The 27,178-nt window shown below is 39.6% G+C and overlaps 1 protein-coding gene across 1 annotated transcript; it reads left to right on the forward strand.

The window, feature by feature from the left end:
- The first annotated feature begins 2,403 nt into the window (after positions 1-2,403).
- Positions 2,404-18,383, forward strand: LOC109464153. Its single transcript, XM_019761091.1, has 15 exons — positions 2,404-2,446; positions 4,334-4,540; positions 4,964-5,088; positions 5,419-5,548; positions 6,178-6,391; positions 8,992-9,146; positions 10,090-10,311; positions 12,833-13,036; positions 13,499-13,617; positions 14,152-14,196; positions 14,395-14,504; positions 14,761-14,942; positions 15,626-15,964; positions 16,375-16,507; positions 18,032-18,383. Exons 1-15 carry the CDS (start codon positions 2,407-2,409, stop codon positions 18,381-18,383), a joined length of 2,577 nt encoding a protein of 858 aa, XP_019616650.1. The 5' UTR covers positions 2,404-2,406.
- The last annotated feature ends 8,795 nt before the right edge of the window (positions 18,384-27,178 follow it).

The raw sequence follows: 27,178 nt of genomic DNA on the forward strand, positions 1-27,178 counted from the left end.
TTGAAAATTTTCCGGGGGAGCATGCCCCCGGACCCCTCTAGGAACCTCGCGCCTTCGGCGCTCGAGGTCCCCTCAAGCAGTGGGAAGACCCCCCCCCCCCCATTCAAAATCCTGGCTACGGGCAATTAACTTTGTAGGTCTCAACATGTATAACGATATAATGCTGGTTGGTGTAGAATGCATTTATGCTGTTCATTCTGACAACGTGGCCGTAATCTGAAAGGTCATTCACTAAAATGTAATTTTACTTACAAAAATCTATTCTGATAAAGCCACTTTTAGGCCACACCATTTTAATTCGTTGTTTCTCTGATTTTTTTTCAGAAAAAATATGAAGCGACAGGTCGAAATAAAAATAAAACAGGCCAAGGCACCCCGTGATAGCCAGAAATGTTACAATATGAGCCATGAAGTGAACATACCAGGCTGGCGTATAATTAAAGCAACAAATAAACTCTAAATGAAACTAAATTACATTGTTACATTTAAATCCTTTAAGAACTAGGGAGAAAAGGACTTCCTTCAACCGGGCCAAAATATGGACAGATAAAAATGCCTGAAGGACATATTTACTATTCGGCCCGAAGGCCACTCCAAGGTTACGAGTGGTATGTGTTAGATTAGAACAAACAACACTTTTTATTCTTAGTTCGTGAATAACATGATGAAAAAAATTCCAATAAATGAAGCCCTATTCCAGAAGCATAGGTTATAATGCCCTCTCGGGAAATTTTAGGCCAATCTACAAATCTAAACTACACTATGGCAAACTACCATTACAACAACACCCCTCGGCCTTCTTTATGTCTCTTTTCAAGCATTCAAATCAAGCGCACAATTTACCCCTATATGACGTCATTCCCGGCATTATGTATTCTAACCAATCGTATCAAGACACCCCTAATCACATGATGTACTAATTATCATGTGAACTAACTGCATATATGTCAAAGGTCATGGCAGATTCATCGTTTAATTCTCAGAGTCGGAAGCAAAGTGCAACGGTAGAAGAACTGTGCGTTTTCTCTGTCAGGTAAGATGTTAACGTAAATTTAGGTATAAAATCAATTCTGGTTATGACTTAGAACCTTTTTTGTCAAGTTGCCTTTACAAAACGAAGACTGTTCCACATTTTTATTTGCTAGCCTGGACCTATTTTTGTCGCTGCGTCTGTCGTGTGCTGTTGACAAGAAATATGTCTAATACTATTAACTATAAATTCTATTTTTATTGATATTGACTATGCTTTTGTTAGAAGTAAATAAGTATAACGAGTGAAGGACCTTTTTCTCTGTACTCGTCACATGAGATGCATGTATTTATGAATGCTTTGTGTAAAATCCGGGTATAAACCCCTTTTGTGTAGTCAAAATGTATCATTTTTCCATATGTGAGCTTTTGTCGGAACCAGTGAAATATATTGTAATAAATTGTTTCTAGAATAACATTAAAAGTTTATAAAAACATGAGAATCCGTTACATTCTTGTGAGTAAGGTTCCCACGGCCTATTTTACCTGTGCCTCCAGCGAGTGGATAATTGGGTAGTTAGAGGTGTTAGTGCAATTATCCAATTATTGTGAGTGACTAACTCAGAATACTTAAGGTGGCCGAACAGAGTATTGTAGGGCGCTCTGAAAAAAAAAAAAACACGAAAAATTACAATGTGATTATAATCTTTCAATTAAGAAGTAATATGTAAAGTATGCTGTTTTAATAGCATTTATTAAGTACTCCTTTAAAAGCACCGTGCGGAGGTAAACAGAACTGCAACTGGTTCAGCCTGAAAAACAGTCGCAGTGAGTTACGTAACGCGGCGGATTTATACACGAACCGGCAAAAATCGCAATCCGAATAATTTAGTTTCAAAGCTGACGTATTGCTATCCCACACAGTACAGTTTACAGCTGACTGACGCTCATATGAGACTTTTTAGCTACCCAGTATCCACTGCTCTCCGTACTACTTTGTATATCGCGCCGTAGTAAACTTGGTAGACTCCGTAGGTCGCGGATGGTTACTGTGTTCTCCGGCCTTCACCTCATGTTGGCGCGTATGTATACTGGTTGTTGCCAGAGGCATCCAGACGTAAACCCTGGCGTTTAACTCAATTGACTAAACTTAAAGTGAGAGTTCAGTTTTAGTGCATAACATGGTGCTGGATATGTATTAATTCCAACTGTCCATTTTCCCATTGCCAAAACAAGTACGTACAGCAATGTATGGCTTGCCAGAACCATGCAAGGTAACTATCCTGTCATGTATCAATATTATAGCGAGACTCCAGTTTTTGATTTATAACATGGACTGAATAATCTGGATTTTGGATGTATACTAACAGTGTATTTTTCCACTAGCCACAACGGATACGTGTCATGTTAGAAACGCAGTCGGTTGGCGTCGTTATTATGTACCTTCTGCTCTTTGGTGGCGTCTACTCCCAAATCTGTGAGTAACTGTGGTTTTACATTTCATTTAACTAAGTTGTTTTTCACAGGCGTTATGTAAGATACGGATTACATAAGGAGGGAGGGGGGCAAGGCACAAAAGGCGGACTGTTGGCCATTGTGGTATAGTAGGTATACTGCATACATTGCATTGTATTTTGTAACATAGCGACCAATTTTTTTTTTTTAAAGACCAGGCTTGTACTTTATAAGCACCCAATAAATTCGGCTGACGTAAACTAGCAGGCTTCATTCTATCCCTGACTACCGTGGTGGTAACAGTGGGTACAGGGCTGGCTAAGGTGGTGGCCAAAACATATTGACAACAGATAAGGGATTCATGTACATAAAGAAGTTAGCTTCATCTAACCCAGACTATAAAGTACTGTAATGACAACAAGTTGTCTCGCCAAACTGAGCCTGGTAGTGTGATAGAGATTGACCGGCAGTTAACAGAGTCTACATGTAACGTTATACTGTTTTCTTATACTACCAAATTGACACCACAATTACAAGCCATATTTCTAGAGACACGTACTGGTACTATTAAACTAATTTAGTTGTGAGGTTGACATTTTACATGTAGACATCTAAAATTAGACACTTTAATAAAACTTTGACAGGACAGTTTGAAAAATTGACATTTTACTACGAGGTTGGTTTTCCTCAACCTGAATGTTAGAGGTATTCTTTTCTTTATAATGTGACTAAGTTACAACTATCCTGATCATTTTGCACGGTTTTATATTGTTACTTTAAAACAGTGTAGAAAAATATTTGAAATTGACTGTTATTATGCTAATCTGTTCAAGTTTTGTGTTTTCGGGCATAGACAGTCTAGGATGTTAATTAGTTTATGTATCCATGGGGGTCAACTTACTCTTCAAGCTGCTGGAGAAGAGACAGTAAAAAAGAATTCTTTAGTGCGTCGTCCTGGACACCGAAGCCTTTGGTTAAGTCTTACGTCTATCTTCTGTCATTTTATTAAGAAAACCCCCATAGTCTATTTTGGACAAATAAAAGTTACAATATGTTTAGTATATAATGATATAAGCTTTGAAATTTTAACGTAACGTAAAACAGACATAACACTATACTATTTAGATATATTAGCGTCAATTTGTGACTTTGAAATTTCGCCCTCATAGAGATTTGATGTTTCATTTGATATACAAACGTCTGTTTCCTGATTCAAGCGTTTGAATTGAAAAGTAATTAAAAATTTTTTAAAAAGATATCATTGATGTTGTGAAACATTTACAGATAGATTTTAAGTCACACCTTAGCTTTGTTGTATCTTATATTAGATTGTAAGTAAGAGTAAAGATTTATGAAGCCTTTCACTTTCAGGGCTTGACATTAATGTTTGAAAATAGGTGCACTTGTGCACTCAACCTAAAAATTGGGTGCACAAAAAGTTTTTGGGTGCACCATATAAAACAAAACCTAATTGCAGTTCTTACTGCTCCTCTTCTGAGCTTACGTCTGAAATGAGAGCGAACTTCAAAATCTTACAAAAAAATACTACAAGAAAGACTTTATCATTCTTCTGACACTTAGATGCCAAGAATATCCTACATACTATTATTCAGTTGATGTTTAGAAAACACCTAAAAATATCTGTGTGCACACCCACAGAAAAAGAATTGGGTACACAGCTCTAAATTTGGGTGCACTAAGGTGCACATGCACCCAGTATTTCGAGCCCTGCCTTTACATTATGTAACCTGGGTCTTTGTTACATATTTTGCCTGACCTCATCCCTCATGACCTCAAATAGTAGAGACCTGCATACGTTGTAAAAAAATAATGAATTGGCAAAGCAAACAAAAAAGGAACAAAATACCAGTATCTTTTAATACCAATTTCCATGTAATTCTGTCAACAGTGTGTAAACGTCTGGCGGGTGACAGCGGGACATTCACCAGCCCAAACTACCCAAACAACTACCCGAGCAGCTATGACTGTGTCTACGAGATCACTGTCACACCGCCCTACGTCGTCAGACTGACCTTCACAGACTTTAACCTTGAACATGACTACGACTTCGTGTACGTTTATGACGGAATCACAACTGACGACTCCAGGCAAATATGTAAGAGTAAACATTATTTAGTTGTTGTAGTCTAAAGCTTGTAGGGGAACAACATGTACAATAAAATCTGTTATTATATCACATGTGGTATGACTGAAAATTAAAATCCAAGTTTTGTTCGCTAGTCCATCTAGCCGTTTGAATTTGAGGCTAGCACCTTGCTAACAAATAATCTGCTTTGTTCGAATATTGTTCCTTGTATTCCGCCATGTATCTTTAGTACAACGGACCACAGAATAAAAAAAAACAACTTCTAAACGCACCGACATTATGGTGCGCTCCCCTGAATAGGCGAAATTCAATTCCATCTAATGTATTTCACCCTTTAAAATTGTTAGTGTGGCCTTATCCACACCAGTGCAGGAATATAGACAAATAGCTGCTTTTACTTGTGCGATGTTTCTGCCTGTGTGTCATTTACAGCACTGCTGACGGAGAAAATTCTTCCCGAACCGGTGACATCATCAGGGAACACCATGACTGTAAGATTCACGTCAGACGCATCAAAGAACAAGAAAGGGTTCAGAGCACACTACTCAGCCGTGGATGTGACTGATGGTGTGTGCAACGTTTTATCATTTTTTCAGATAAACTGTATGTAGCGACTCACCCACTCCTATATAGTAGTATTTGCACCACCGCACACTGTGGACTGCTTTTACTCTCTCTAAATTTCAATCGGACAAAGTAATTGTAAAAATGTAATGCTTGTCTTTGTCGGAGAATTGGTCGGAGACTTAGCATTTGCACTGCATTCTAATCGTTTTATAACTAATAATTGATGTAGGCACCTCTTTGGCCCACATATCGTGGTTACTAACATTAGCGGAGATAAGAAATTTAAGACGCCACAAGTACCCAATGTGCATTTTAATAAGTCGTATTTTAATTCCCAAGAAATCGGTCGGTATCGATGTGCCGACAACGTCACCTTCATAGACGCTCGAACACGGTGCGACGGACGTAATGACTGCAAGGATGGCAGCGACGAGGATGAAAAAAACTGTGGTGAGTAAAAAAAACCTCATTGTTTAAATCGTAGAGAGTTCCGAACCCGTGACTTAATAAAAAAAGACTTTACGGATACGTTAAGTCAGCAATTAAAGACATTACGTAATCCAATTGCTGATATTACGTATCCGTGTGAACAAGTCACGTGTGAACAAGTCCGTAACTCTCGCGAGATCACGTTGTGAAGTAATTGGTCATTACTTATCCTGATGAAGGCGACAGTAGTCGCTGAAAGTTTGATCATTTTGTAACCCTGTGTTAAAATAAATTAAGCATGGTACTGTGAATACAACGGTCTAATATACATTGGACATAATAGGACTGGATTTAAAATGTCATAGTATGCATGCATGTAATATTATTACTTCAGAGACAAAGGTATTGTTTAGGGTGGCCTAAGTGGAAGTCGGAGTTTGAATGGATCCTCTCTACCCAAAGTAGATCGATATTGCTTCAGGCCACATGGCAGAAAGTAAAAGGTTAAAACAGCTCAGAACTTGACATACAATTTTTAAAAATGGCTTGGAGCTAGATATAGCATTCAAGGGTTGCATGGGATGATTGCCAACCATGCAATAGTTACAAACATTTCCTTGAAGTCTGAAATATTGCATTTCGTCTACCAGCTTGTCAAGATATTCCATCATCTCTACCGATGTGCCTGGACTTGGAGTACACAAAGATGACACTCCCCAACCCGCTCAACTTCACCCACACCACGGTAGAGCAGATCAAAAATTCTACAAGTTTCAGTAGACTTACCACCCTGGCATACTCCAAATGCCACCCCCGTGTTAGGGACATCGTCTGTGCCGTTATTGTTCCACGGTGCGAGTCGAGGTACGTCGGTAAAAACTTCTATACTAAAACTATAAATATGCAATAGGACTAAGGGCAAGCCCTACCCCTCTCTCTCTCTTTCTTTTTCTCTCTCCCTCACTCTTACACCAACCGATGTATTCAGCCGTTGCTCTGTCGCTCTATAGCTAGCTCCCTCCCTCTAGCTATTATATATGTATAAACAAATCTGGCGACACACAAACATCGTGATTCCTTTTTATTAATATCGATTGGCAAATCAGTGGAACGGTTCGTTCACGTCTATTTACACCACTCGAGCCAAAGTTAAGATTTCTTTTCTTTTACTAGAGAGAAATTTACCAAAATCATTTTATTGCATTTGGTATTAAATTCCCCAACATTGCAAGTTATGTGCTTAAAAGGGAAAAGATCGTTCTTGCCGATGCATGTACTCGTTTCATTTTCCTTTTGTGGTGAGAATAAATTTTAACTATTAGCATGTAACACCATTTACACATAACTTTTCATGATAATTTATGCTCTGTGTAGTTTAGTCACTTTTCAGCCTTTCTAGCTAATGAACTGGTCCCCCAACTTTGATGTTCAATATATTGTCACTGAGATATTTTCTTCCAGAACTTACAACAAGACATGAAGCATAGGGTCCATAAGATACTTTCTAAGTATATAGACTCCAATTAAAGCATACTGATATAAAGATATGAATATTATAATCAGAGCTAAATTTTATCACTTTTATGCTCCCGGCGGAAGCCCTAAAATCATGTATTTGACACAAATTTGGTATGTATGTATTCTGCAATGATCACTCTATAATATTCAAGTGGTCCCACATCTACCAATATCATTATAGCAGAGATATTCTTTAATATGTTCAAAATATTACCAAAAATGGCATAATTGAAATATTCATAGATCCCATACAATGTACTGGAAATGTGCACAACCCTGGGACCACTTGAACATTAAAGTTCAACTTGTCTACTTTTCAGACATGTCTTTTGCGTGAAACAAGAACATTGCATATGTTTCCGCCTTTGAGAAGAAAAAAAGATGACAAAACTGCAACTTTTGGTCACTCCAAGGATGACATATGATCTCTTTGTTTGGATAAGGGGACAATATGGCCAATTAGTTTGTTGACTCAGATCCTGACAGCAGGGTACCAGAATACCTGAGGAAAACAATAGGCAAATTCACAGCTGCTTCACACCTTTACCTGCCATGCCAGACAGTTTGGCTTGGGTTGATAAACAAGTACAGTAGACACTTTTTAGCACTGGAGTATCTGAAGAGACAATTAACAAGCACAGCACACATACATGTACACAATACAGAAATTTCCAGAAAAGTTAGACTAAGACTATTTATCAAATGAGCTTCAGTTTGAAATTGAAGCTTCTTGGTTTATCCAAGCAAAATGAGATAAATTTGGTCATGTAGTTAGAACCCCCTAGAACCTCCTTGATTTGGCAGACATTTATATGATTGTTTCATGCACATAAAGCAATTTGGAGGAATTGTTTGATCAAGACACAAGAAAAATGTTAAATCATGTGAACTATAGTATTCATTTTTCAGTACTTAGTGTTCTGAGCATGGATATAATATTAACTCTTGCAAAACAATGTAAACAAAGTAATCACATATGCCAGTCACTTGAAAAATGGGAAATTCAGTCTTTATTTTGTGGAAATTAATGGTACATGTAAATTATTTCAGGCATTTTCCTTGGATTCAGTAAAGACTGTACACCAAGTACTAGTATAATGTCCTCAGTACAAGGAAGGCCAAATCACCAAATGAAAAAGTGGCACAGAAACCTTTCTTTCTTTTTTAAATTTGTATTTTAAAAAACTGTTAAATTTCCCATTTTGCAAGTGACAGCTAGTTAGCAGCATGATTACCTTTATACGAAACTGGGTTTACAAGAGAAGTTTACTTCTTAAAGAGTTCAATTAGAAGAAGCAATCCTTTGGGCCAGGCTTAGTAGTGGAGCTTTGATAAGAACCAACATGAATACTGTAACAGAAGGGCATAAGTACATGCATGCAATCGGTGTGATGATGGTAAGGGTATTTATATACAAGTCAATGTCAAGTCACTAAGTCAAAATCCCAGTGTACCATAGTCGGTGTACTATTGGCGGGAACTGAACTTTGGGGGCGATACATTGAGCTAAGCTGTATACAACCAAGGACATTATACACATCTGTGTATAATGTCCTTGATACAACTAACTATATGTAGCTATACAAGCAAAAAATTCAGACGGCCATTCAAACTATTTTCTGACGCCTGGAACACTGTTACATCACATCCAATGCACATCCTGCTTCCCTTGCCAGACAGTACTGTTATACAGCCCTTCACACGCCTGCAGGGTGCCAGGTAACATCTCACCTGGGCCAGCGGCACCCCTCTAGGGAAGTTTTCACACTAGGTGGGGAGGGGGCAATTAGCGAACAATGGGGAAAATCTGGAAAACTAGGGGTCAAAGGTGGTTGCTATGTGTCGCTGGGGGAGCCAACGCCTACTTCGCTGGGGGTCTTCAAATTGACTTAACCACACAGAGTGGTGTAAATAATATTTGTCTTACTCAATATTTTTTATTTCAGTCCGAATTTCACACAGCAGCTACCCTGCCGATCGTGGTGTGAGGAAGTGGCGTATTCCTGCCATGAAGAGCCTTCTTGGTCAGCGTTTCCTGGCTGCAAAATTCTGCCAAAGGAAAATTGCAACAACATCATGGCCTCGACGACTAAGGCGGGTGGTAAGGATTTTGTCGTGTATTTTAATTGTTAAAATCTGCAAATATCTTAACTACATTATTGTTGTACCATAAGTACTTAATGTTACAGTCAAATGCATCTATCTATAAAATCAATAAATAGTTTTTTTTTTGCTTTTCACTGAAATGACACGATTTTATATAGTTGGTTTATTGTTTCAATTGAAAGCAATACACTAAAATACATTGCAGCGACTTGTACATAGTACAAGTCGCTGAATTATGCATATTAGGCAGTTACAAGAAATGAATAAAACACTTAATAAAATCTATAGAAACTACTATACATAGCAAAATAATTAAAATAATTAGACAATAATCATAATAAAAATTACCACACACTGATAGGTTACCTGACGTTGTTCAGAAGTGCAGTAAAGTATGGAATGGGGCTGTTTTTATATCCATTGGATCTTGCCATCGGAATACAGAGCTGATTATTGCCCTTTAAATTTCTGTTGTGAACATCTTTCCGTAGCGGGGGCAGCCAGTTTCTAAACGTCGGCGAATTCAACAGAGATTTGGCAAATTTAAGGCTTAGCGATTCTCGTCTAGTTTTCAAGGTACAGAGGCCAAAATGGGAAAGGGCTTCATCATAACATGAGTATTGAGGGCCTAAAATTATTCTTAGCGCACGTTTCTGATTTTGCAATCATAAGTCCGGTACCCTGAAAGGAATGATGTGTGAAGTTAAATTAAGTCCTCTGCACATACACATAGTCCTCTGCACGATTTCTACAATCTTCTTAATCAAAGTGTTTCTCTTTTCTTAGTTGAAATAAAATTTTGGTGTTTAAGTGTGAAAACCAAATGCCCAAAAGTTGGTATGTCCAGTTTTGCCACAGGGTATTCTGGAACACTCTTTGACTGTGTTTGGAGGGGTTGGTTCGGCTTTCAGTAGGTTATTTCTAATTTCCCCTCGTAGACGAGTGTTTTGACGGAAACGGTGCAAATTATAGAGGGGACGCGGCAATAGGTCCTGTGGCCGTAGTGGACTGTCTGCGATGGGACGATGACCACTACTACCAAGAGGTTTACCCCTGGGCAAACCTTGAGGACAACAAATGCCGTAACCCTGATGGACATGCCAGGCCATGGTGCTACACACCGACTGGTTTAGAGTACTGCGACATTTTTCCCTGCAACCGTGAGTCGACAAATATTTTCTAGTTTTGTAAAGCAGGTATTGTGTCGCGTATATGTTTATTAGAATAAAATAAGCGTTTCCATGTGCATGTTTTTCTACAGTCTGACAAGAAGAGTAGAGATCAAATGCTACAGAATCATATCAGTGATTACGACAATTTATTTCGTGTAGTGAGAGGATGAGGTGTGGTACATCCAGCAAGGTAAATGTTCGAATCGACTGTTAAGACGCCAAAGGATTATCTCAGTTTCAATCTATAATTATAATATCAATATTACGACAAGGCACACAGTTGCGATTAAGGGTATATTAAAAAAAACACACGTACGATACATCCTTTCGCCAACGGCTTAAACTAGAGCGTCGGTCACAAACCGCCGTACATGCTTTTTGTCGTACGTTTTTTGGGAGACCACGTCTGCTACGTTTTTCTGAAAACGCAGCTGCTACGCAGTACGTCACTCGAATGATTGCGCAAGGTGTAAGTACGTGGTCTGCAAGCCACGTTTTGCCCTGAACGGTCGCATGTATCGTTCGTTGCGCAAGTGGTTAGTTGTACGTGCTTTAACCTACGATTTCCACGTTACGGCGTACAGGCCGTACCTATACTTGCGGCGTACGTACTGTAATTCCTTACTCACTCGCACGTTATAAATGCCTGCAGATGCGATGAACCATCTGATTAGTCTTTCTTTCTCCGGTCTTCGTCCTCACCAGTCGCCCCATCGTCTTCAGCGGCCAGTTTTTTTGGGTCTTGTCTGGTTGTAGCTGCAGATGCCTTCTTCTGTGCCTTCTTGTGCATCTTGGAGACGGGTTGGCAGTCGCCCGTCAAGACGTCTTTACATACTGTAGAAATTAAGTGCGTTTCTCGTGCGTTGTACGTGCGGAGCACCTGGATCGATGCACGGTGTTCTGCCTAGTCATTGAGCAGTTGGACTGGGAGGTGCTAAGTAAGCACGGAAAAAGCAAACCAGTGTGGCGCGGCACGCACGTACAGCAATTGTCGATGGGACAGTTTACGGAGTAAGTGTGTTTTAAGCTCATAGGGGGTACGCACGCATGGGGTACGCACGTCGCCGCACTCTCACGTGCGGGTGGTGAATCCGAAAATCGCTCGCAGAAAAAAAGTTTAACATGCACTTAAATTATTAAAGTTCAACGACGTGTCTCCGTGCTCGCAAATCCGTAGGATTCCGTACGGAGGAGATACTCACCACTTAGACCTCGGGCACAACCCGCCGTACGTGCTTCTGCGTGCTGTCTGCGTGCAAAAACGTGGGCAAATGTAGGGCATCCGTGCGTGGTGAGTACCGCCTCCATACAGAATCCTACGGATTTGGGAGCACGCAGACACGCCATAGAACTTGAAGTGCATGTAAAACTTTTTCTGCGTGCGGTCTATGGATTCACCACCCTTCCGTGCGAGTACGGGCGACGCGCGTGCCCCGTACGAAAAACGCACGTGTGAGTAGGGCCTCCTTACGGTAAAGTTGCAATCGCACAGAGATCGTACGTTGTAAGCACGTACAGCTAACTAATTACCACTTGCGCAACGAACGATGCACGCAACCGCTCACGGCTCGACGTGCAGACTACACTGTTACACTCTGCGCAACCGTGCGAGTGACGTACGAGTGACATGCGTCGACGCCACTCCTTCACCACGTTTTTAGAAAAACGTAGCAGACGTAGGCTCCCAAAAAACGTACGGACAAAAAGCACCTACGGCGGGTTGTGACCAAAGATTTACGGTACCCCTAAGTTTGCCAACGTTTTTGCACGTAGACAGCAAGCAGATGCACGTACGGCGGGTTGTGACAGATGCTATATACATTCAATTCATATCCAAAAATCGCGTCTAAGGATTTTTCCGGTAGTTAAGAAAAGAAGGACAACGCAGTAGCCAACCAATGTTCTAAAATGTAAAGGTCTAGCGTGGTTATGCAGAGGTAACATTTTTTTTCCAAACCGGAGCCCGGCTGGTTTGTTTTGATTAATAAAAAGAAATTATATAATGAATATACGCAAATAGTTCCAATTTTTTTTTTCAAATTTGCTTGTGCATTTGTGCTTTGTTGTACTGTACATCATACGTTTCGTTTCATGAGACTAACCGTCCGGGCCCCGGTTTGGAAATGTGACCTCAGCCTAACAACACGTATTTTAGCTCCAGAAAAACCATTCTCTTCGCAAAGACTCTGGAGCTAAGATAGTAATGGGCATGTAACACTAAAAATGGCATATACTAAACGCTTTCTAATAACGCAAGATGACATTCAGATAACCGTTTCTTTGTTGACATAAAGACAATGAAATACATATAATTAAAGTAAAATGGATAAGGTCAGGAAAATTGTTTTTCCAGATAAGTAGGCATATCTAAAAATATGATGGTAGCACTTAAAGTCTAGTGTAATTAATTAACTCTATCTTCGTATAACAGTCCTGGCCATAGTTCGAACACAAAATGCGTATGAACACTGATTTAAAACACAATGACCTTCATGTATTCTTCATTCAGTGGATGGGTGCAAGGATCCGGGGAACCCGCGGTTTGGAAAAAGGAAGCCCGTACTGAAGTTTTACTGGCCTGGGGATAGAATCACCTATAGTTGCGATGTAGGGTTCAAGTTCAAAGAAGACTCCCCATCTAACAAAGTCCGATGTATTGTCAACAACGTAACGGGAGAGGCTGATTGGGAATCAGAGAGGCCTCAATGTCAACGTAAGAATCACATTTTATCCAAAATATATTTTACTTTATAATCGATTATAAAAAAAGATAAAGGTCTAAAGCCATTCACATTTTGTTAATCATACATACATGTATATGAAAATTAACAATCCTTACAAAGTGCAGTAGGTAAATACATAAGAGAATGTTTAGATATTAAAAACTTTGTCTTTTTAGTATCTTGCTGTTAAATTATTGCACTTACTAATTGGCTTTCTTAAACCGTGGTGAAAGAAAGCCTTTAATAAGCCCGTATACTATTGCAATATAAGAAAGCTTTTCCTATCAAGTGTTTATCAGTAAGTTAGACCGATTAGAATGCATTAATTAGTATATTTTAGTTTCTTTTCTAGCTGAAAAGTATCATTTTTGGGGTGTGTATCATAATTGCATATAAAATAAATATATTGCTCGATCGTAGTAGTAGCATCTTATCATTTTTTTTTGCTGTAGGGGACTACATATACGATCTCCAACATGATCTCATCCTAGAATCGGATATCTACAACAGGGAAGTGTCCCCAACAACTAGCTTAAAAATGAGGGCATACGTTGTTAAGATCATTACTTTGGTAAGTAGAATGAGCACACATTTTGATTTAGTTGATACATGGGTTTGGGATTGAAGGGGTTGAGATGCGCAGTTTCGAATAAAGCAAAAAAGATTATTTTACCCCTGGTTGTGCCAAAAAAAGGAGAAAATGAGAAAAAAATTAATGAACAGCAATTAGGATACCAAAAAAGTAATATGGTACGTGAAAAAAGAGGTGCAACTAACACTGTTGATATATTTAGAATATGTATAGAAAAAGTGTCTCATCTATTTGTTTTAATATTTAATTTTGAAGCGTCAATACAAGTTTAATTGACTATTGGTACGCTGTTGTTATTGAAAAGATTTTAGTAATGTCCTGTAAGGCATTAACATTAATTCTTGTAATGACCATTAATATCATATATTTATATTCTCATCCGAATAAACGTATAAATTAAAATGGGGTTAAGTATTTATTGTTCGTTTCGTTGTTATTGCCCTTACCCATTTGTAATGATCTCTCTCTTCACAAGCAAAACTTAAATAGCTATATCGCTGCTCTCAAATTTAGGATGAAAAGGAAGAGCAGATAGTAACATCCTTCAAAGCTGAATACGTAAGTCCAGGTTTCACTATCATTTGAATTTGACATGTTTTACTACTCTTTGTACTTGGCATTTTTTACAGCTGCAACTACTTAGCACCTTCGTATTCACACATTTACTGCTGTGCATGCTTTAAAATCTTTTCCAACAACGCTAACTCCGTTACATACATAAACATATAAACAACCAGTTGTATTTGTGTTCAACAGATCTGGAGAGACGATAGACTGAGCTGGGATCCTACAGATTACGGATCGTTACACCATCTTCACGTCAGCGACGATCTAGTCTGGAAACCAACGCTGACACTGCAGGGAAAGTAAGTGACGACGACGCTACTTTTTAATAATCTCCATGCGTACTTACTAAACTTGTGATAATGTATTTTCGTATGGAAGTAGGCAATTTTTAGCATCATGTTTTTTAGAATTGAGTTCTTAGTATGTAGCGAAAAAAGTTTTTCTTTTTTTAGTCACTGTAGCGATTTTAATCTTAAACAGCTCGAGTCCTTTACAACATTATTCAATGTATGTGAATTGTCAGTATATCATGATTTTTTACTCTATTTTTACCAGTGCGGACACAAGATACAGCGGTGGCTTCCCCGCGACAGAGGTAGATATTGATTTTGAAGGTGAAGTCATCTGGCCTGTAGAATCCCTGGCTAAAACCACGTGTGACCTGGACCCCTTCCACTTCCCGCAGGACAACATGACATGTGCAGTGTGCTGGAGAGCCGTGGGAGAGTACACAATCGGTATGGCAGCTTTAGTATTGTTTACACCTAATTTTAATACTTTAAAGGCTTACTATCTTGAAAGTTCATCTGTGTTCACATGCCAGAATTCGCATAAAACGTTAGCCTTACTATAGTGGCAGCAAAAAAAATTAAATGATACACAAAAGCGCATAATTCACGCCGAATTAAAACAATTCATTTCGACCCTGCAATTGTTAGATGTTTCTTTTTTTATTCCAACATGTAATCACCAGACGCGGTGACGGCACACTCTCGTTTCTTTCAACTTACATTAATGCCACCACCAACAACACGGGACAAATACAGGACCGGACAATACTCATTTTCACCTTAGCGAAGAGAGGGAGGTCGTGTAAAGTGCCTTTTCCAAGGGCACAAGACTGGTGGCATGTCAGGATTTGAACCCGGGACCCCTAGGTTCCTAAAATCGCGCACTCTGCCGCTACACCACACGACCCCGTGTTAGATGTCTCTCACTATTTTTGCAAAAGATTATCATTCTTATTAATTTCGTCAGATACAAAAATATGACTCATTTTTAATGTTCCCCTTTAAACCCACATTAAAATGATGTTCTTATTCAAGTTACTGCTGTTTAATGATGCATGGAATTTCAGGTGATTGCCATTTGCCCCGCCATTTGCTGATAACTTAAAACGAAATTGTGTCTTTTTTAAAAGGGTGTTCGAATTCTACAAGCGAGGAGGACGAGAACTTCCTGACTTGCCAGAATGACAGGGCTGAAGTTGAGGACGGGGAGTGGAGCGGCATTGCGACCCTCTCAGCATTTAACAACGAGGCCTGCCTGACGATCACCCTCAAACGGGATGCCACATATCACTTAGCCACTACCATCTCTCCTTGTTTCATCCTCATTGTACTGATGGTTATCACCTTCATTGTGCCAATCGATAAAGGCGACAGGATCGGGTTCGGCGTTACCGTGCTGCTGGCTATGGTCGTGTCGCTGGTCGTCATCACGGGGTTTCTACCTGTGTCAAACACTCTACCGTTCATAGGTTAGTGGAATCCGATTTCGACTGAATAAAATAAAACGAAGCTTTTTTCATTGTTAATGGCATGTTGTTGATTGTGATAAGAAAGTTTTAGGAGAAAAAAAGGCTAATAGATTAATAAATGCAATAATTCATCTTTGCACATGGTTCATAAACTTATTTATATTTTTAAAACATTTTGTAGACGGATTTACATTTCATTCCATTGCACTGTTGCAAACTTATCACATTAAAGATGAAAATATATAAAGTATTAGATATCTAAACAGTTTTGATTCCGAAACTTGATTAATGTTTTTATTGACCTTGTCTTTTGAGGCTAACTGACAAAGAGAAAGAGAAAGAGGGGGCTGTGCTCATAAGTATACTAAATGATTTGTTGGTCATTAAAATGCCCTTTACTTTTGTTACAGCTATGCTGATCATTGTTTGCATGGCTCTGATGGCTCTCTTCATGCTGACGACTGTCTTTATCATTATCATACACGACAAGAAGGGACCCGTTCCGAGATGGGCACGGATACTCTTAATGAAACACTTAGCAAGGTATATATAAAAAAAATCTGTTTATTGAATAGATCTTAAAACAGACATCGTACATACATGTAGCCTATCCACCATTAATTCTGTCTAAAAATAGCTCTATAGGTCATGAGTTGCTGCTGATCAGACAGGCAGGTACTTGTCAAAAAAGGCTAGATGTACATATCACCTGGTATGTACTCTCCATACAGTGGGTGAAGGATTAGCTTTTTAGTGAGTTAAACTGCTTTGAGGTGCCTTGTTATCTTGTAAGTTTTTACTTACGGTGTTTAAAGGTTTGTCACGCGATCTCTTAAGTGTTCTATCCACCGCGCAAACACCGTCTACCAGATACCTTTGACGCTGTGTTTTGACGTCACACTTTAGAGAAGATACGTGAGAAGTCAAGTCTAATTTGGTCAGCGACTGGCCAAAGCGACTGGTCGAAAGCTGTATGTAACATAAATTTTAACTAACTGCCAACATATAATTTCTATTATAGTATTCACCTAACATTTAACCCTAAACAGTACACCTGGGGTCCGCGCGGACCCCAGCACTATATGTTCAGTAATATCTTTTTTGTTTCTAAAGATTTTTTTCTGAAATTTTAGGTAATTGTCACCCACAAAGTTGTCTCTCAATACAGTGCAGAAAACTCCGTTTCTACCATTTATAAAAAAATTATATCTGATTTTCTTTTGGGGTCCGCGCGGACCCCAGCCGGCTTTTGATCATAATGGATACACTGGCGTTCTTTTACATTACCTTATTTCCGTTTTTATATGTTTTATGCACTCATCGTATGTCTACCAAGTTATCAGAGAATGGTGTAGTAATAGAATTAAATTTTGATAACTTTGGTGTAATTATGACGTCATATGACGTCAGAGCTAATAATATAGTCCACCATATTGGATTTTGACCAATGACGTCATCAAATTAGCATATTCTATGCATATTAAATATTTTAACTTATATTTAATTATGTAAGATGTTATTAATGTTGGAAAAGAAGTGTAATTTAATATAAAACTCAGAAAATTTTTATGTTTAAACCAAAATTACTTCTATTGAAAAAAAACTGCCTGTTAGAAACCCGTTGCCATGGCAACACAACAAAACATCAACTTACTAGTATTAAACTGATATGAACTTTTTTCCAGAGACATTTTAGGAAAGGTCTCCAAATTTGATACTTCTAGCGCAAGCCGTTTAGCCGCTATCTGAGATCAAAGTTGGGCCTCAAAAGCCCCTTCAGTCTGAAATGGATTTAAAAATCGGGTATTTCTTCTTGTCTTCTTTTCTTCACCAAAAAATAGAAAAAGTTCAAAATGTATGATTTTTGTATGTAATGTGGACACAGAGGTTCCCACATTAGTTTGCAAAACAATTGAGCTGGTAGCATGTTGATAATTTTTAAAAATTAGCAAAAAACTGTTCTGGGGTCCGCGCGGACCCCAGGTGTACAGATTAATCAGTCCGGGAAGGTGTACTGTTGAGGGTTAAAGACGATACAATATTGCATGGTGTTTCCTATACGTTTAGGTTCCTATTGATGGGAGATTTGACAAAGAAGCTGGAAACCGAGAAGCAAGCAGACTACACTTTCACCAGGAGAGTAAAGGACATCGGAGGACACAAACTGCCAAAAATGAAGAATGAGGTCGGTGCTGTCATTGGAGTAAAGATGGACGAGCTGAACAGCATCGTTAGGATAAAGCTGACCGAGATTAAGCGTTCTATCGATGTTCTAGCTAGGGCGACTAGTGGTAATCACGAGGGGGAGGATGGGGAATACGCCTTGTTGGCTGACGTTCTGGACCGGTTGAGCCTGATTCTCTACATAATCGCCGTTGCCGTGGCCGTCCCATGTACTGCACTTATTAGTCGTAATTGACCTATCCCTGTTTTCAAAAAGCAAAATAAATTTAAAACATTATGATTGGAATATATATCTATTAAAAAGTATATAAACTATTTAGCAAGGCTATGAAGTACTAGACATTCAGTCTAAGTTAAGAAATAAGCAATCCACAATGTCTGTGACGTCAAACAGATAATACACGTGACTTAGTGAACAGTGGACTATAGATTGCAGAAATGGTGTTACTGGGAATTACTGATTCACTAATTATGAACTTCCATTAATAGTATCCCTCTTGTTACATTGTTATGATTTAACATGACTTTTTTTGTAACGGTTAATGGTAGCTAATTGAATTATATTTATGAGTGGGCTGCAGGCATGTTTGCATGGGATAGGGAGGAGGGATAATAGTTTGTACATTTAGGACATGGCTGAAGATGACTTTTATCATATCCATCTCACTATTTCTAAAGAGAGAGAGTGTGTATGTGTGTGTGTGTTTGTGTGTGTTTGTGTGTGTCATGTTATGTTATGTTATGTAATGTTATGTTATTATTTTGGGTATATTATGCTATGACATGAGATAGGATACGGAGCTGTTATGCTCTTCTATGGTTTGATATCTTTTATTTTGTCTAGTGTGTGTTACACAAATTCCAAATGTCCAGTTTCTATAGAGACCCTCTCTTTACAGGTTTAGGTTTACCTTCTTTGTTAGTTCCCACTATTTTGTGAACAACTTTTCTAGTAAGTAAGCATAATTATAATGTTCTAATTATGGATTGAAGTTGTAAGAGATAAATTGAGTAGAAGAATTTTGAATAAGTATTTAATGTTAATTTTTCTATGCCATATAAGGTAAAGAAAGTATTAGTCACCATATAGTTTGAAATGTCAATTCACTGTTATTAAATGCGATTTTACTTGCGATTAAATGCGATTGCCACTTACTAAATTTTTGTTATATTGTAATAATTTTATTCTTTACTCTAAACGCAGTTACTAGACCTTTACTGTAGCACCTTTACTGACATATATTGTGCTGCAGCATATATATATGACAAACAGACACATTGATGATAAATACTATTAGTAACGTAGACACAAATAGTTTGCAATATGAAGCCTTTATCGTCCAAAAAGACTTAGATCGACAACATGTACCCTGCTGGCTGTCTAATGTAAGAAAAATGTTAGAGGAGTCCGGTTACGCCTTTCTATTTACAAACAACAGTCTGAACTTGTCTGCTTATTCACTTGATTTTAAGAAAAGACTACAAGATAATTTTATACAGCAATTCTATTCTGAATTAAATTCAAACGGCCGAGGAAACAACCAAGGCAACAAATTAAGAACATACAAACTGTTCAAAGTTACATATAATAAAGAAAAATACCTAAGTATCCCAAATCCCGAGCATCGCCGGACCATGTCAAAACTACGAATTAGTGACCATAATTTACACATAGAAACCGGCAGACATAACCGGACTCCTGTAGAAGATAGACTCTGTAAGGTTTGTAACTCTGGTAGTGTAGAAGATGAAATACATTTTGTAATTGATTGTAAATTGTTTGATATTGAACGTGACACACTATTTAGAACAATCCACTTAGGCAAACTGTATAAAGGTAGAACAAAGAAAGCCGCACAGCCCCATGGATGACTGACAGGGTGAGAAACATGATGGGTCGTCGGGACGCTGCCAGACGCAAAGCTATTAGAACAAAAGTTGTGCAGGACTGGGATACTTACCGTGCTCTGAGAAATCAGACAACATCTCTGATCAGAAACGAGAAGAGAAGTCACTTTGCCAAAGCTGTGTCAGAGGCCAAGGGTGACCAATCTCTCATGTAGAAGATCATAAACACTTTTACAGGGAGATCAAAATCCAAAGGCCGAGTCCAGAAATTGGTGCGAACTGACAACACTTCCACGTCTGACCCAAGCGAAATGGCCCAGGAATTCAATGATTACTTTTCATCCTGCGCCTCACGACTTACGGATGAGATACCAGATTCCCAGGAGGATCCTCTCCGCCACATCCCTAATCCCTCGACAAAATTCAGTTTTGAAGGTGTTGAAGAGTCAGAAATGATGAATGAACTTTTAAGGCTGAAAACAAGGAAAGCAACGGGGTTGGACAAAATTCCAGCTAAACTTCTCAAAGACTCCGCTCCAGTGATTGCAAAGCCTCTGACTCACATATTTAACTTATCACTGGCCTCTGGAGAGGTTCCATCCGACTGGAAGGAGGCTCAAATCTCACCTGTACACAAGTCTGGTAACTGTGCTGATGTCGGTAACTACCGCCCTGTGTCCGTGCTAAGTGTTACGTCAAAGGTAATGGAAAGGCTTGTATGTAATCAAGTGACACGTTACCTGACCAGATGTGAACTTCTCACTACTTACCAAAGCGGGTTCAGGAGGCACCATAGCACGGGGACTGATGTACAGAAGATTGTAGAGGACATTAGATCTGGTTACAACTGCAGTAAAGTCACAGTCGCACTATTTCTGGACCTACGGAAGGCTTTCGATTCGGTTAACCATGACATTCTGTTAGGCAAACTTGATAAGCTTGGCTTTGACAGTGACGCCATGAAATGGTTTTCCTCTTACCTATCTGAGCGCTTCCACTGCACGTGCCTTCAGGGTCAACACTCTACAAAACTCGGGTCTCCTGTGGGGTTCCTCAGGGAAGTGTTCTCGGGCCCCTACTGTTCTGTCTGTACGTTAACGACTTACCCAACGTCATTGAAAAATGCAGCATCCACATGTATGCTGATGACACAGTCCTGTACTACTCGGCTGATTCCGTGAAGGTCTGTGAAGAGACTGTCTCTATGGACATGAAGAGAGTTGTAAAATGGTTAAATGAAAACAAGTTGTTGCTACATCCTGACAAGACCAAATCGATGCTCTTTGGGCTCCCTCAGAAATTGAGGCATGCTGGGACATCCGTCAACATAACAGACGGTGTGAACGTATACAAGCAAGTTGACTCGTTCACCTACCTGGGCATTACTCTCGACCCATCACTCAGGTGGGCAGCACATGTGCACAGAATCACGAAGAAGCTTCTTAGCGGACTCGGAGCCATGGGGCGTGCTAGAGCCTTTGTTACAAAGGAAGTTCTGCGTACCATGTACCAGACACTACTACTGTCTCATCTGGAGTATTGTGCCACAGCATGGCTACCAAGTCTTGTACAAGGCAACAAGACTCTTATTGTCACAGCTGGACAGACTGGTCAACCGAGCTGCAAGGCTTATTACAGGTCACAAACTCCAGGACCATGTCTCAGCGGTTAACTTGCGAGCTGAGGCAGGGATAGATTCTGTGCGCAAACGGACAGAAATCACAACTCTTGTCAATGTCTTTAAGGCAATTCGTGGTAGTGCGCCAGTGTACATGGCATCTCTGTTCAAGTGGGAAACTCCTCCAACATTAAGCGTACGGACTACTCGCTCAGAGTTAAAGCGTCTTAGGGACTACGACCCTCACCTACTCTTCTGTCCACCAGTAAGAGTCACGGCATACCGGAGCAGTCTACAGTACTATGGTCCTTACCTGTGGAACACTCTTCCGCTACAGCAACGACAGCTCCTTAGTCTCAGGACTTTTAAACAGAACATTAGAAGCAGGACTTCTCAGGACTTTTAATACAGATCATTAGGAGCAGGACTTCTTAGGACTTTTATACAGAGCATTAGGTGCAGGATTTGACACTCTTGATGTTTAGGATGTTGTAATTTTAGTAATAGTTTATGTAATGTATATTTGTTGTGTGTATTTTTATATGTATCCAGGATTACCTGAAAAGCAGGCCAAATTGGCCTGAGTTGTAATTACTGGTTAAATAAAATAAATTGAATTGAAATTGAAAGAAAGATGTATTCAGTCATCTCATGTCCTCCAGTAATGACCATACAATAGAAAAACTTTGTGGATTTATCTCCAATTGCTTTAAAAAGAGAGAAGAAATCCTTAAGGCTTAGTTTAGCTTATTCTCTGACTAGTAATTGTTAAGACGTTACGTCATTCTGTTATTCTGTTATTCTTGTATCTTATGTATCATGTTACTCAGAATGATGTACATGTAACATCACTTTCTGATGTATGCATTTAGCCCCATGGGCATGAACATGCAAATAAATAAATAAATAAAATTGTAGGACTTATTTTTTTAAGATAATTTTCTTTCTTGGGAAAATTTGATCAGAAAGGCCCAGTTTTCTGATAAACAGGACAGAAGAAAGTTTTTTTTTTTAAATATGGCCAAAAAGTGTGACCTTTTCCATGGTTTGACCTGTCATTGACCTCTAAATACGTGTTCTCTGAGTGGACTGTCCCACTTTGCCAGGGGGTGAAATCCTGGTATTATTTCAATATTTTGGCTGTAGCTCATTAAACCCCGGAGTCGACCTCTCACTATTTGTACCAAAAGACACCTGGCAAATCCAGCTTTGCAGTGAGGGTAAAGATATGGACTTGAGGTTTGAGATAAAGGTCAATGTGTTTAAAGTGCTTGTTTCTAGTGGTTTTAGCATAGATTTAAAATGGGATGTTCTTATGATGGTCCCTGCCAATTTCTCTCAGTCTGCTGTATGGGTGCACATGCAAAAAAGTGTGCGCATGTGAAATTATCTACTATATGGACTTGCAGCCAAATACAGTTTTATCTAATCTATTCTACTTAATATTAATTTTATAGTTATGTTCAATCCATACTATGAACGATTTTCTGAAAACTATACCATCAGGTTTCATATGAGTTATAGATACTTATTAAATAGCACAAATTTAAATTTATAAGTCCCGACGCTGACCATTGGCGACCTTTTATAACCCTAGCTCCTTATACTCATCCATACATGCATGCATACAAATGATTGTTATGCAAAATTACGGTGCTTTCATAGTGATCAAAGCCCATATGATATGGAGATAAAACGTTGCATATGTTTGAGTTCCAATCTATATAAGCGTAAAGGTGTTGAAAAAAACCGCAAAGAACATTATAAAGATCAATTATGATTCACGGCAAAAAATAAATAATTCAAGGCATCTCCCCTCAGTAGTCTTGGTGCGTCGTCGATTTTGTGCATTTGCGTCCATGTATACTGTCGCCTGCGTTGTTTCTCCCGTATAGCGAACGCCTTTTACCCATCTAAAACGCGTATTTTAAACTTTGGTTTGCTTTTGAAGATCAAACGATGAGCTTTAGAGAGGAGTCCCGCACTGCCTTACCGATTTCCAAGCCGGGATCACCATCACTCCAATATGTAAACACGGGTAGGTAACATTCCTCTGCTATTATATTGAATGACAACAACAGCAACAGGATCTCTATTTCCATAACAATCTTAACGGATGATAAACGTTGAGTGACTAATACATAATGATTATGTCAAATTTCTAAACGGTTGTCCAAACTCCTGAAAATCCCTTTTTGTGTGGAAACGCGGTACATGTTCTGAAATAAATATGGTATATATGGCAAGAAATTGGACATAGTAAAACACTGGGCATTTCAGAACTTCACAAAAAAGGTAACACAGTCTGATATTGTACCCAAGGGAATTAATCAATAATGGACACACAACACAACCCAGACTCAGGCCAGGGTTACACACTCTTCATTTTGCCCTGCTTTTCCAAAGGTAACAGTAACAAGTAACAGTCACACCTCATTTACCTCCCCGCACACGCCCGACCACACCCCTTATAATTACACTCAGGCCAGGGTTACCTACTCTTCAACATTTTGCCCTGCTTTTCCAAAAGTAACAGTAACAAGTAACAGTCACACCTCATTTACCTCCCCGCACACGCCCGACCACACCCCTTATAATTACACTCAGGCCAGGGTTACCTACTCTTCAACATTTTGCCCTGCTTTTCCAAAGGTAACAGTAACAAGTAACAGTCACACCTCATTTACCTCCCCGCACACGCCCGACCACACCCCTTATAATTAGACTCAGGCCAGGGTTACAACCACCCCCCTACCGGGCGGCCAGGCCAGGCCGATCGGTGAAGATTAGAATCTGTCCACCGGAAGTCTCTGTTTGGTTCAGTCAAGGAAGTTTCCAAATATATAATCCCTTTTCTAACCAAACTGGTGGATCATCCACCTTTTTGGGACCATTTCTTCTTCTACCCTGTACTCCACGTTCCACATATGGTATCGCAAGGTTACCGGTTTACTTGAAGTTGAAGGGGTAGTTTACGGTCAGTTGGCGACATGACCGCACTTCGATGTATGCCACTAAAATCAGTGTTCATGAGCAATAAAGAATCATATGAATATGACCCCTATACATGTCTATCATTTACTGAATGCATGGAAATACGTTTGCACCCAGCGACACAGCGGAAAATCTTTCGAAAAGATGGGACAGCAAGGTGGACGCGGCGCATGTTGTGTTTCCACAAAACTCCAAATTTCGTCACTTATTCTGTAATCACTAGAATGCTAGAAAATTGCAACAACAGCCAACATCAAACCTCCCTTTCTTATCTCACGTATTCATGGTCTTCTGAGGTATGAAACGTTAAAATACTTAGATATATTGAACCAAAGCGAACCTCCTCACTGACTTTCCCAAAAACGCCATTTCAATCATCATCACCGAGTCATCACGTGACCTCACTGGAGTAAATGCTCTGAAAGGTACGTAAGAGTCGTATAGTGGCGCTGTTGCACAGTAATTTAAGTACTAGTAGTTACGCCTTTTCCCGCAAAAACGTTGTATAAGTTACCCGCTTCCCTGTACCAAAAGAGTCAAGAAATATCACGTAACTTATTTACTTGCGTTAGCAGATATGCCTTAGAGACAACTTACTCCTCTTTTAGGACGTAAACCAACGCATCCTGGCGATAAAATAAAAAAAAACAATCATACATCAAGCAGTGGACATCCTACAGCCTCCCTGAACTCCTGTCGACAGCCTATTTTACAGCCCAAAATAGGAATACCTGGCGCCAACTCTGCAACACCATCTGCCTTGTCCCCCCGACGACCAGGGCTGGTCATGGGACAAGGTAAGGTAAGGTAATACATAAGTTGTACAAAAATAAAGCCAGCATGGATAAGGAAAAATTCCCTTTGTTTTTTTAAATTTTATCGCCAGGATGCGTTGGTTTACGTCCTAAAAGAGGAGTAAGTTGTCTCTAAGGCATATCTGCTAACGCAAGCATTCTAGTGATTACGGAATAAGTGATGAAATTTGGAGTTTTGTGGAAACACAACATGCGCCGCGTCCACCTTGCTGTCCCATCTTTTCGAAAGATTTTCCGCTGTGTCGCTGGGTGCAAACGTATTTCCATGCATTCAGTAAATGATAGACATGTATAGGGGTCATATTCATATGATTCTTTATTGTTCATTAACACTGATTTTAGTGGCATACATCGAAGTGCGGTCATGTCGCCAACTGACCGTAAACTACCCCTTCAACTTCAAGTAAACCGGTGACCTTGCGATACCATATGTGGAACGTGGAGTACAGGGTAGAAGAAGAAATGGTCCCAAAAAGGTGGATGATCCAACAGTTTGGTTAGAAAAGGGATTATATTTGGAAACTTCCTTGACTGAACCAAACAGAGACTTCCGGTGGACAGATTCTAATCTTCACCGATCGGCCTGGCCTGGCCGCCCGGTAGGGGGGTGGTTGTAACCCTGGCCTGAGTCTAACACCCTGTTCATACCAGACTTACATTTAGCGGTTTCAACCGGTTTTTCAAAAACCCGGCTAAAACCCTTAGCGTTCATACCAGACTTTTGATAACCGGTTTTGAAAAAATCCTGTCCGGTGAATATCCAATTATTGCAGTTTGAATAACCGTTCCTTCCGCTCTTCCGATTGTTGTCCTTGGCCTTCTTACTTGCATGCCGTCTTCAGCTTGTTTTTTTTTTACCTTACTGCGGCACTGATCCTTTATCTTCAAGAAATCAGCCTCCTCCAACATTTTTGTTTCGGTAGAGCCCTCGCCGCCCCCCCCCAAGCTTTTTCGAATTCGGCGACTCCTGCTCTCCAAACCTAAGTATCAGGAGCGTCTCGTCCGCCGACCTGAGGTTGCGTTTGCTGATTCCATCGCAAAATGAAGAGAAACCATGGAAAAACAGTGGAAACGAACTCAAGTTGGTCAAAACAACGCGATCAAAAAGCTTGCAGGTCGCACACGGCCAGGAAGCTGACCCCGTGACCCCGGAATTATGACGCAAAAACCGGTTCAATAAACCCTTAGCGTTCAGACCAGGTTTTTCGGTGGAAAAAAACCACAAAAACCCCTCAAAAACCACCTCCCGAGGTGGTTTTTCAAAATCGGATTTAAACCCCTAAAAAACCGGTTAATTTGCGTTCACACCAGGTTAAATAAAAACCGTTTTTTTTAAAACCGGTTGAAACCGCTAAATATAAGTCTGGTATGAACAGGGTCTAATTATAAGGGGTGTGGTCGGGCGTGTGCGGGGAGGTAAATGAGGTGTGACTGTTACTTGTTACTGTTACTTTTGGAAAAGCAGGGCAACATGTTGAAGAGGCTGTTGTTACTGTTCAGCTTGAGTGAGTGTCGATTATCCTTTAATTCCATCGAGTGCAAAATTAGACTATTACCTTTCTGTGAAGTTGCTGATTCCCAAGGGAGGGGTAAAATGAACCCATGCTGTTGGTTTTATCTGTGGTAATGGACAGTCATGTTATTTTAAAACCCTAATGGACTGATGGGCTATCTATATTGCTATCTTGTAGTTTTGTACCTTTTTTGTGAAGTTCTGAAATGCCCTGTGTTTTAGCATGTCCAATAGTTTGCCAC

This window comes from Branchiostoma belcheri, unplaced genomic scaffold (genome assembly GCF_001625305.1).
Source record: "Branchiostoma belcheri isolate BF01 breed outbred unplaced genomic scaffold, Haploidv18h27 scaffold133, whole genome shotgun sequence".
Lineage (NCBI taxonomy): Eukaryota > Metazoa > Chordata > Leptocardii > Amphioxiformes > Branchiostomatidae > Branchiostoma > Branchiostoma belcheri.